This window comes from Capsicum annuum, chromosome 1 (genome assembly GCF_002878395.1).
Source record: "Capsicum annuum cultivar UCD-10X-F1 chromosome 1, UCD10Xv1.1, whole genome shotgun sequence".
Classification (NCBI taxonomy): Eukaryota; Viridiplantae; Streptophyta; class Magnoliopsida; order Solanales; family Solanaceae; genus Capsicum; species Capsicum annuum.
The window spans coordinates 14,854,912-14,867,802 of NC_061111.1; the positions used below are offsets into that span (position 1 = coordinate 14,854,912).

The 12,891-nt window shown below is 33.1% G+C and overlaps 2 protein-coding genes across 2 annotated transcripts; one reads left to right on the plus strand and one right to left on the minus strand.

The window, feature by feature from the left end:
• Positions 1–461: 461 nt before the first annotated feature.
• LOC107869107 (probable serine/threonine-protein kinase PBL19) lies at positions 462–5,486 on the plus strand. The gene is made up of 5 exons (XM_016715681.2): positions 462–1,963; positions 3,299–3,559; positions 4,152–4,274; positions 4,620–5,099; positions 5,177–5,486. The coding sequence occupies exons 1-5, from the start codon at positions 1,607–1,609 to the stop codon at positions 5,180–5,182; spliced, it is 1,227 nt and encodes a 408-aa protein (XP_016571167.1). The 5' UTR covers positions 462–1,606; the 3' UTR covers positions 5,183–5,486.
• A 4,415-nt stretch (positions 5,487–9,901) lies between these two features.
• LOC124897232 lies at positions 9,902–10,780 on the minus strand. Its single transcript, XM_047409989.1, has one exon. The coding sequence runs from the start codon at positions 10,778–10,780 to the stop codon at positions 9,902–9,904; it is 879 nt and encodes a 292-aa protein (XP_047265945.1).
• Positions 10,781–12,891: the final 2,111 nt, after the last annotated feature.

The following is a 12,891-nucleotide window of genomic DNA, read 5'->3' on the forward strand; positions in this document are numbered from 1 at the left end:
AAATAACATTTATTTTGAATTTTATCGTATAGTATTTTAAGATCATCGTTATATAATAAAAAAAAAGTTGCAAATCTCATTTTTTTTTTTTTACTTCAACGTTGTTTATGATTTACCAATTATATTATATCAATATTAATATACTGCTATTCATTGAGATAGTATCATACAATACTCTCTTCGTTCACTTTTTACTTTTATTTACTCTGCACTCTTTTAAAATTCTTTTGATATTCTAAAAGCGAAAAAGTTAATAGTATTACATACGTATTTTAATACAATAGACAAGTACTAGGATATTACTCCTATATAACAAACATCCAAACAAAGCTTATAATTGTGTTTGTGCGGGGGCAGAAAAATGAAAAAGTGATGACGTCATTTCTTCCAAATTTTCTTATGGTCAATCGTCTCCACTGCACATCATATCAATATTAAGTATTATTTTTCTATTTTTGTAGTCTTCTCAATTTTTGTCCTTCTCACTTCTTTTCTTTTCATACACGTTAACACGCTAATACTCCTAGTAAGATAAAATTGCTTATAATAATTTTTTATAAATTCGCTCTAACTTTTACAGCTCAGTTTAATACTATAAAATATTGCTCCTTATTTTCATTTTTTTTCTTGTGTTTTATTATGGGTATATCTTGTTTTTGAGTTTTCTTGCCTTTTTACTGAGTTTATGTTCAAATTAGTTGACACCCACGTGAAATTTTGTCACCTTATTGCGTAAAACTACCAGTTGCCACTTTTTCATTTGACTTTTCTTTGTTCCATTTTCCCATGTTAGTTCCAGTTTTTTTCCATGCTTATCCCAATTTTGTTCCTTTTTTAACCGCAAAAAGTTGGTGTTTTTCTACCAGAGAAAACATCAAAATCTTTTTCTAGAAAAAGTTCCTTTGGAGGTTTTTTAATTACAGAGAGTTTATTTGGTATTTTGGCAAGAGGGGCAAAAAGAGTTTCCAAGAATTTTGCTTTGAGAAAAAATGCTCAAGTGTTTTTCTTGTTTCTTTCTTTCCCATAGTTGAGTTATCCTAATTTTGTTCCCTTTTCAGCTGCAGAAAGTTGGTATTTTTCTACTAGAGAAAACATAATAATCTTTTTTTTTTTTTTCTTTAAAAAGCTCTGTTGGAGTATTTTGTTCATACATAACAGTATATTTGGTATTTTTGGCTAGAGGGAAAAAAAGTTTCAAGATTTTTGCTTTGAGAAAATGATTTAGTGTTTCTCCATTTTCTTGATTTTCCATGCTTATCCTAATTTAGTTCCTTTTTTAGCTGCAGAAAGTTTGTATTTTTCCAATATTAATCATCAAAATTTTATCTTTCTCTAGCTACTCCATGTTAATTGACTTGATGTAAGCGTCAGAAGCTTAAAAGAACACATCAAAATCTGTTTTTTTAGCCCTCTAGGGGTGTTTTGTTTTTCATACAGAAACATTATTTTTGGTGTTTTGGAAAGAGAGAAAAAGTTTCAAGATTTTCTGAAAAAAATCAAAATTTTGATTTTAGCCTTCTTGGGGTGGTTTTTTTCTTCATACAGAAACAACATATTTGGTATTTTGGAAGAGGGAAAAAGTTTCAAGGTTTTAGCTTTAAGAAAAATGCTGAAGTGTTTTTACATATTCAAGGATAAATCAAGGTCCCGTAGAGGGGAATCAGCACCAGAATTGAGTAATGAAAGTAGGAGAAGTGGTAATCCAGAAGGGGATAGGGTAACAAGGTCTACAGGTTCAGTATCATCTGCTCGAAGCATACCGGAAATGTATAGAGAAAGAGAGCAGAATTTGAGAGTTTTTACTCTCTCAGAGCTTAAGGAGGCTACAAGGAATTTTAATAGAATGTTAAAGATTGGGGAAGGTGGTTTTGGTAGTGTATATAAAGGTTCCATTCAGCCTCCTAATGGGAAGGGTGATCCTCTTATTGTTGCCATTAAGAAACTCAATACACTTGGATTACAGGTATGAACCTGTTCCTTTTATCTGCGTTGTATCATTTCATATTCGATACGAGTAATATGATTTTCTTGCTTTTTGTTAGTAAGATCAATCTTGTTAAATGTTGGAATTTAGAGATTCGGCGTATTGTGGAAAGATTTAGTTGTAATCAGAAGTAAATGAGTGCAAGATTTGAATCTTTGATTGAGTCAGTTATAGTAGAATTGAGCTAAGATGGTGTAATCTAATTAGATTGGTATGTTCATATTTGTGTCCGAGTAAAACATCGCGGCACATGAGATCTTAGTTTGGGCCAGAATCTTGGGAAAACTATATGCTTATGCATCTTTTTGTTATTTCTATGTTAATGTACCTTTATGAATGAGAAAGGCTTGACAAATTCTTGTTACATTACTGTCTTACTGTATGCATTTATTCAATATGACTTATATGTGGAACAAATATCGTGTGTTCCGTTCTATTCAAGTGTTTTGAGTTGGAAGGGAGGATGAGGGGGTTGCCACATCGATTCAATTGTTTGTCCTGTCTAAAATTGCTACTTGGTGGAATTTTCTGGTGAAGTCATAAAATATTTCAAAGTTTTTGCTTCATGAAGGCTTTAATTGTTTTGTTGTCATGGTGATTTGGGATTGTATTCCTGAACTTCATTCTTCTCTGGAATCTAAGCACTCAATCCTAAATGTATTTACTACTCATAATCCAGTATGGCTCCTTTATCAACAATTTCGAGTGAGCTGGTTACTCGGATGAACACTGTCCCTAAGCTTATATTGTGGCCAAACAGTTGCAATCTCTTTCAAACTGAAGGCAGTGCCTTGTTAGCATTAATTGTAGGTGATAAGATGAATGCACTAAGGCTCCAACTAATTAAGCTAGCAACACGTTTTGCCTTTCTTGCTTCTTTTATCGACATTTCCGTAATTGATACTTTGAATTCCATGATTGATTAAATGCTTTCCGCTTTTTATCTTTGTCTTATGCACTTAACCTATTGATATACAGGGCATAGAGTTAGGAAGCACATTCATCTTTCTTTACTGGTTATACTCTACTTGTCACATTTGTTGAATAAATTTTAGAGTTCAACATCCATCTCTGTTTGGTTGTATAAGCTCACTGTCTCTCTCTCTCTATTACAACATTACGTAATTCCAAGAAGTCCATTGTAGATATTTTTTCTTTTGTAACTATTTTCCATGTATCTTCATTCCATAACCAATTTCATATTTATGGGGAGGAAAGATACATCCCAGTCGCTAAGGCATCATTACTAGTTGTCTTCACCTTTTCTCATTTCTTTGTTGGTTTCTCTGTGGTTCTGACAATAAAACTATGCAGGGCCACCGACAATGGATTGCAGAAGTTCAATTCCTTGGTGTCTTGGAGCACCCTAATCTTGTTAAACTTCTAGGATATTGTGCTACAGACGGGGAAAGAGGGATTCAACGCCTGTTGGTTTATGAATACATGCAAAATAGGAGCTTAGAGGATCATCTGTTCAACAAAGCTGTACCTGTAGTTCCTTGGAGTACGAGATTGAAAATTATACTGGGTGCCGCGCAAGGGATGGCTTATTTGCATGAGGGACTAGAAGTCCAGGTATGCTTAGCTACTCAGATGAAATGAATTGGCACTTCAATTCTGCTAATCAGGTTACTTTGCTTTTGTGCTTATTACGTTGAAAACACATATCATCTGACTTTGCTAACAGAGCAATATCCTTAATTTCAAATGCCAAAAGAAAATCCAGCTGATTGATAGTTATGTAATAGACTTGTTTATCAATCTCTCTAATTACTGACACTATGTTCCATTTAATCGAGATTATTGTTGATGAATTTGTAGCTGTGTGTTGTCAGCAGTTAGTCGACATGCTTTGCCACCTTAACAATACTAGCCAACTTGCATATTCTTGTTCATTTACTGACAAAATGCAACAAATAAACTTCGTTAATTTACATGTATCAGTATTTTCACAGTATTTTCAACTAACTTCTGAATCCAAGAAAGATCAAACTAGCTGAAGTGGGTGGCGAGATATAGCATTTTTATGATCATAATTAACGCCAATGAAGCTAAAAACATTTTGTGCTCCTAAAAAGTACCTTTCTTTTTTCTGTATTTATACAAAACTCTTTTAACTTTTCTTTCATTTCTTTTTCTTAATGAATACTTTTGGTTAAAACTGAAGGTGATATATCGAGATTTCAAGTCATCAAATGTGCTTCTGGATGATGATTTCAATGCAAGGCTTTCAGATTTTGGGCTTGCAAGGGAAGGGCCAGCTGGTGACCGCTCTCATGTGTCTACAGCGGTAAGTGCTGACAATGTTCGATTTTGCATGGATGTTAAATTTTTGTACGTATGAGATATATATACCCGACTTTTTGACTAATACTTGAAGGGACCTTTTTGCGTCATCTTCTCGCTATGATGAGCATCATATTCTCTTTACAGCAGCAAGTTACCACGCTGTTTTTTTTTTTTGTTCAATTGATCTAGCGGTTTATGTTAACCAAGTGCTTTATTAGTTTACTTGCTGGTATTTTGCCTTTTAGAGACATTTTTAGGATCTGAATTGCTATAGGCTAGTCATGCTTTAGACTTCGATTCTTGTTGCCTGATCATTAATTAATATGTAGTAATTTTTTGCTTTTAGCCTGTGGGGACTTTAGGATATGCTGCCCCTGAATATGTTGAAACTGGACATCTAACTGTTAAGAGTGATGTATGGAGCTTTGGAGTTGTCCTCTATGAGATCCTCACTGGCAGGCGAACTTTGGAAAGGAACCTTCCTGTGATGGAGCAGAAGCTTCTCGATTGGGTAAAACAATTTCCTGTTGATAGTAGAAGATTCAGCATGATAATTGACCCCAGGCTTCAAAATGATTTCTCACTTATTGCTGCTAAGAGAATTGCAAAACTGGCTGATAGCTGCTTAATCAAGAGCGCCAAAGACCGGCCAAAAATGAGTGAAGTAGTTGAGATACTGACGCAGGCAGTACAAGAATCACAAGAAACAACTTCTATTCAAACCACCGGTGCAGGTCCGTCGAGGCCTACACAACTTGCCTCACCTAAACAACTCAAAAAGAAGGCCATTGCTGAAACTGCTAGACAAATGAGCCCCTTAGCTCAGGCAAGTCCTACTGAAATACGGTCTGTAAAATTTGCTTTAACGAACCTTTGGCTAACTCTCTTTACCTGCTATTTCAGGCTTGAATGATCAACATACCGGGGATCAAGTCCGTCTCAAAATTGAGCTCCTTATGCACGAGATGAGTAAATTTTTTTCTATAGATATATATGTATAAATGTCAAGTAATATTCTTTGGCAAAAGAAATGATCTCCAGTTGTCCCATTAGTTCTTTTTGATAAGTATGTTTACACTAGGAAGAGTTTTGACAAAAGGAAGGGAATTTTCTTTTCTATTATATGTGATACAAGAACTTGTAAACTCCCATATTTAGGACTTGTACTCACTAGTGTGTGTTTGTGTAAATAAATCATTTGTCTTCCAAGTAACAAATTTTGTGCCTCTTTATTCAGCTCCTATTTTGTGTGGCACTCCAAAAATCTTAACAATGTAACTCTACAGCTATACATATGTGTGAGTTCTCAGACTAAGTATTTTGTATAGTGTTATACCAAATTTCTATAGCTCCAAGGTGAATTTTGATATGTTTACGCCAATCTGACAAGTTTACTCATGTTGAATGTGAATGAAGGGCGCTGTTTGGTAAAGATTTTAGTTCTTTGGGCAAGACTATACTATGGCATAATACTGCTTAAATATGAATTTAACATTATTCAACAAATTTTAATAGACTAATGTATTGGTAATATTTGTTATTTTTGGATATATAAACCAAACTAAATAAGCCTTAATAGAGCAAAACTAAAATAAAAATTGATGTCGTGATTTTAAAGCTCAACTACTAAGGATTCGTCATATTGGATCTGTAATTTTTTTTTTTTTTTTCATTATTATACAATGGAAAAAGAGGAATATCAACACATTCCGGAAAAATGATTAATCTCTATAAATAGAACTGCTAAAATTGAACTACTTAAAGATAAATTCTCATTTTTATCAGGTGAATAGTCGGAAGTTTGTGCAAAGTTAACCTCCCACTATCCAATAGATGCCTTATAAGGCTTTTTTTTTTTTTTGTGTGTGTGTTTCTAAATGAGATTATGTTGAAATAAAAACTAAAATGAAAATCTAATACTAAATTTAGATATTTAATATAAAAATTAAAATTCTAATTAGTAGTTGACCAATGATAAATGTGGATTGGACATTATTCCTCAATGAAATCATCATAAACAATATCACCCTCAATATTTTTGAAATTCATAAAATACATTAGAATTCAGAATTCAACTTTATTTCCAATCCCATCCATCTCACCATGTAATAAATAAATTAAAAAAATATTTTATTGATGTAAAAATTATTTTCACAATCAATTAATTATGAATTAATAACGTATGGTAAGTAAGCATTAATTCGTAATATAATAAGGATGGTAAATCAGGACAAATTATGTAAAACAATTATATCCTATTATGGGAGTTTACAAATCATCACTTGAGTCTTCTTCTCTATGTGGAGGCAGTGTTTATTCTCCCCCAAAGTATACTTCAGGAGATTGATAAGAGATGTAGAGAATTTCTTTGGGGAGTTTCAGATGATCCAGAGGAAGATGAATCTAGTGTCTTGGGAAGATATTTACACTCCAAAAAAAGTATGGTGGGCTGAATATTAAAGAAAGTAAAAATTGAAATGTTGCACCTATCTGAGGTAAGAAATACACTGACGTCTTGGGCCAAAACAAGCTGCCAGACAAAAAGTCTACAATGGATAAAGAATCAAAGGTGGAAGCAACTCAAGAAGGAGATAGCAGCTGCAATCTGTGGAGCTCTAATATAGTACACTTGGCAGGCAAGAAACTGAAAACTTTTCAGGCAAATAAATGTAAATAGGGAGTTTTTAGTTACATAAATTCAAAAGGAGTTGAAGGAGTGAGTACAGATGACCACCAATTCAATAATGAAAGCTAGGAAATGTCACAGTTTACTTCAAATTTTTTGCATTTAAGCTGTATAGGAACAGTGAGATTTGTGTTTTGTTCTTGAGGTCTGGATGCTCACTTGCAATCTTCCTAGAAGAGGGCAATGACACCAAATGCTCGTAATCTGTATAATTTGTTGGGTACTGATAACACATTCACAGTTTATTATCAAAAAAAAAATAATGATGGTAAATGACGTATTATAGAACGTCGAATTATATTGATTGCGTAAAAATACTCGTTTATATATTTTCAAAATTTACGTATTACGTTGATGTTGGGTGTCTATGCGATATGATATAAGCGAGTTGGAATGTTTTGATGCCAGTTAAGACAAAGTTGAGGTATCTAGATGCACATTCTTAAAGTTGGAGTTCCCTCTTGACAATTGAGATCAAATTTAAGTGTCTGTTTATGTATTATTTTAAGAAATCATATTGTGACAATGTATTTAATTACTCACTTTAGGTAAGAAAATCACAGGTGAATTTTCTTTGGCTATGTATATAAAAGTGTGTTATTTTACACCATTTTATATTTTTATTTGAGTTTTCTATTTTTCTTCTTTCTTTCTCAGATTTTATACTTTTCATTGAAACTCTAATGAAATCTCTGTTCAGATACACTTTTTGGTGACAAAAAAAAAAAATCTCTTAGCAATTGAAAATCTCTGCTGTGAAAATCATCGTCAGAAATAGTTCATCAAACTTCATTCATCAGTAAGCATAAATTTTTATCTTTCCTTTTTTTTTTAATCATTGACTAATTATATGACTATTCTTTGATTGTTTTCTTTATTATTATTTCTTTTTTTCATTACTCCATTTGTATTATTACAGCAATTCTAACAAAAATTTATGTGGCGAAAGTTTAATTGCAAAGAATGAGTCCATTGATTTTTTCTAGAATTAATCTTATGTATGTCTAAAGCATGTTTTAAAGGGGGAAGCATCATCCTCAATCTTTTGAAAGTAATCTTATTAAATTTTAATATAATCATTGTAATTATATAATTCTAGACTATTTATTCAATCAAAAATTCGTTGCTTGATTTCAAATTTCGTTATTTTTTGAATAAATATTATTCTTTTTGTATTATTTCTCTTTGATTTCAAGTATAAGAGGAATAAACAATAATTTATTCCATATATTTTTATAAAGTAGAGTCTGAAAATGATAAAATGTATGAGGTCCATATCACTATATCTAATGTAAGAGAAATAATAATTCAATTTTACAAAAATGTAAATAGCAAAGTCTTACCATATTTGTTAATCTCTTCATGCTTTAAATAATTATTACATATCCTCTTATCACTTAATTGTTTCCTATTAATTTCAACTCAGATACATATCCCTTTAATATAGGTGAAAATCTTTCTCCTCTCAATAAACTATGACTTCTCTATGTTGTCCTTTTTTATACCTTAGTAATTGTATTGTAACTTGGCAATTCTTTTTTAATACCTTATTAGCAGTAAAGATATGAACTTATGAGTAACTCTTTTAAATTTCAATCTCCATTTCACATTTTATTTGTATCTTGTCATTTGAGTATTTTTTTTTTCAAAATTATATCAACTTTCTATTATCATATGGCAACGCAATATTATATCATGTGATGTCATTCCCTCATTGATGACAATTTAATCACATAATTAGACATGAATTTATTTTTTTAAAATCTAGTAGCTTTGCAGTGCTCTGTCTTAGCTTTATCATAATTTTTTAAAATTATGATAAACCTCATAGATATTTTCAGATTTCGATCTAATATATTTCAGATAAATTTTTCTCTGACTTCAAAAAGCTATATTATGTCTTCCATCAAATTCATACAATTATCTTTTCTGAATTGTTTGTATATATACTATGCAAAATAATTTGCATGTACTCGAATATAATTCATTAAATAAATTGTATTGTAACTTCTATGAAGCTCTCTCCTTCACTGTTACTTGTAAACTTAATTTTTGCATTCCCTTTAATAACAATGATTAATATTGAGTATTGAATAGTCATATTAATAGATGTTTGATTTTTAATGTTAGAGAAATGATGTAGAGAATAAATAATTTATGTGGAGGATGAAAAAGAAAAGGAAATTATGTTTTCTTAATATATTACACAACAACAACATACCCAATATATTTCCATCAAGTGGGGTCTGGGGAGGATAAGTGTACGCAGTCATACCACTACCTCAAATGTGAGATAAAGGGACTCTTTCCAATAGACTTCCAACTCAAAATAAAGCAATTTAAGATAAGATAAGGAATAATAATAGAACAAGATACAATTGAAATTAACATATTCAATAATACCAAAAGCAAGATACTCCAAGTATACACCAAAACATACAACATCATAACTCAGACTAACTTTCTCCCCTAATTCACCTCCTCCATAACTTCCTATCCAGGTTCATGTCCTCGGTAAGCTAAAGCTGTTCCATGTCATGTCTAATCACCTCCCTTCAATATTTCTTCGGTCTACCTCTACCTCGTTTGAAACCATCCCTAGTCAACCTCTCACACCTCCGCGCTAGGGCAGCTGTGCTCCTCCATATCACCTGATCGAACCATCTCAACCTCGCTTTCCTCATCTTGGCTTCCATCGAAGCCACTCCCACCTTATCTTGAATAACCTCATTTGTAATCCTATCTTTTCTAGTACACCTACACATTCACCGAAGCATTCTCATCTCCTCTACCTTCATCTTCTGGATGTGGGTCTTCTTAACAGGCCAACACTCCGCCCCATACAATAAAGCCAGTCTAACCACTACTCTGTAAAACTTACCTTTAAGTTTGGGAGGTACCTTTTTGTCACACAAGATATCGGATGTGAGCCTCCATTTCATCTATTCTCTCTCGATTCGATGAGTAACATCTTCGTCAAGCTCTCTATTCTCCTGAATCATCGATCCCAGATACTTGAAACTATCTCTCTTACTGATATAATGAGTGTCAAGCTTAACAACCACATCGGACTCATGAGACACCTCGCTGAACTTACACTCCAAATATTTCGTCTTGGACCTACTCAACCCAAACCCTTTAGAATCAAGAGTTTGCCTCCAAACCTCCAATGTAGCATTAACTCCACTATGAGTCTCATCAATCAAGACTACATTATCTGCAAAAATCAAACAATAAGGCACCTCATCTTGAATGTGCCACGTCAAAACATTCATCACCAAGGCAAAAAGAAACGGACTAAGAGTCGATACTTGATGTAACCCCATCAAGATAGGAAAGTGCTTTGAGTCCTCTACCTCAGTCCTAACCCGAGTCTTTGCTCTATTGTACATATCCTTAACCGCTCTAACATATACTATAGGAACACCTCTAGCCTCCAAACACCTCCAAAGAACCTCCCAAGGAACTCTATCATATGGCTTCTCTAAGTCGATAATTAACACCATGTGCGAATCCTTCTTTCTTTCCCTATACTGCTCTACCACCAGTTTCCTGATGAGATGGATGACTTTTGTAGTCAAGCACCCTGACATAAATCCAAATTGATTTCCATAAATAGTAACAATCCTCCGCAACCTTAACTCTATCATCATTTTCCAAACCTTCATAGTGTGGCTTAACAACTTTATATCCCTGTGATTATTGCAATCCTGAATATCGCCCTTATTCTTATACAATGGAATCATCGTACTCCACCTCCAAGCTTCAGACATCCTCGCCGTTTTGAAAATTATGTTAAATAACCGAGTCTGCCACTCCATACCTGCCCCTCCTATGTACTTTCAAAAATCCATTGGAATCTCATCTGGCCCCGTTGCTCTACCTTTATGCATCCTACGAATAGCCCCTTAAAATCCTCAACCTTAATGCGCCTACAATAGCCATAATCACGAAACCTCTTGAAATGCTCCAAATCCCCCAACACAATGCTAGTATCCCTTCCTTCGTTCAGGAGCTTATGAAAGTAAGACTACCATCTCTTTCTAATATGACCCTCCTCTACTGAAACTTTGCCGTCCACATCCTTAATACACTTCACCTGATCCAGGTCTCGAGTCCTCCTCTACCTAACCTTGTCGAGCCTATACAACTTTTTATCCCCATCTTTACTATCTAACGCTGTGTATAAACTCTCGAAAGCAGCACTCTTAGCCCTCGTGACTGCCAACTTCGCCTCTCGCTTAGCAATCATATACTCCTCCCTATTCTTCCGTTTATCTTCTTCATTCTTACTCTCCGCCAACTTTGCATACGCTTTTCTTGAACGAATAAAAATAATCAAAAGAGAACGTTACATTCTTCTTAACGTGGATGTAAGTTATATAAAAAAAAAAATTAATACCAAGCACCAAATAAAAAAATGAATAAAATAAAATAGATTTAGAAGATTCAAAGGTTCACACTTCACATCATTCTCCTTGGTTTAAATTAAGAGTAAATACATAATTACCCCCGATTTTGTCCGAGATTTGCAAAAAGACACCTAAACTTTCACTTCGATCTATTACCCCAAGATTCTTTTTTATTTCATTCAAAACACACCATTTTGATCCTCTGTGTGTATACACGCGCCACAGGCGCGTGAAAGGATTCGAATTTGACTTTTTTGATCAATTAAAAGCTGTCACGTGTAAAATAATTGATATATAGTTTATATTTTTTTTTTTTTAAAATTAATATTCATTTGTTTTTTAAAATTATCCCTACCCCCTCTCCGCCCCCACCCACCCACCCACCCAATCCACCCACCCTTTCTTCATTCATTAAAGCTCCATTTTACAATTAAATCATATCATTTAATTACCCACATTTCTTCTTCAACACAATGTCTTCTTCAACACCATTAAAGCTCTTCAACACAATGTCACCATTAAAGCTCCTCCATTGAACCACCTGATGGGGTGGGGGTGCTGAATGGGGGTGGAGGTAGAGGAGAGCTGCTGGATGCGAGGGGGAGGGCAGTTGCTGGATGGGTGTGGGGTGGGGGAAGAGGGGATGGGGTGGAGTGGGGTGTTAAATTAAATAAAAAGAAAAGTTTTTATTAAAAAAATGAAAAAAATGAAATTAAGCGTATTTAACACATGGCAGCACTTGATTGGTGCGTGTGTTCACTCTCTTTGTTGTGACTGAGATTCAGCGAAAAATGATTTGTTTACAAAAAAATAAAGAAGAATCGTAGGATAATAGGTCGAATTCAAAGTTTAGGTGTCTTTTTGAAAATCTCGACCAATATCGGGGGTAATTATGTATTTACTCTTAAATTAAAGCTAAAGAAAGATTCACATATGTCACATGCATAATGCACACAAAATATATCCATTTTTGGCCTATGAAAGATTTTTGTTTTTATACTATCTGAACGTGATGTTAATACACAAATTGAACTAATAATAACTCCCAACTCAAATTTAAGACAAAGAAAATAATTACTGTTTATCTTTTTCTTTCCACATAATTTATATTGAAGTAAGAGAATATTTGTAATAGGTTTAATACTATTTTTATTTCCTTAAAAGAAATTTTAATTTTAATCTTTGTGATATTTGATTAAGAAAATTAAAAATTTTAATGGTCACGTTTGATCCCTTTGCTGTTGATATTCACAAATTTTCTTAAATATTAACAACTACATTATTTAATTATCCATATGTTTTGTTAAATTTATATTGTTAGTTCAATGCGGAAAAAATTTATCTGCACCCGATGTGTACACCAAATCAATACATATGCATGTAAATTACATTTTTGGTATAAACACCTAGTTTATTGAACCAATAAAGAAACCAATAAAGGTGCATTTTAATTAATAAAATTTATACATACTGAATCATGTATTACAAGAACCAATATCAAAATTTATCACTAACTCAAA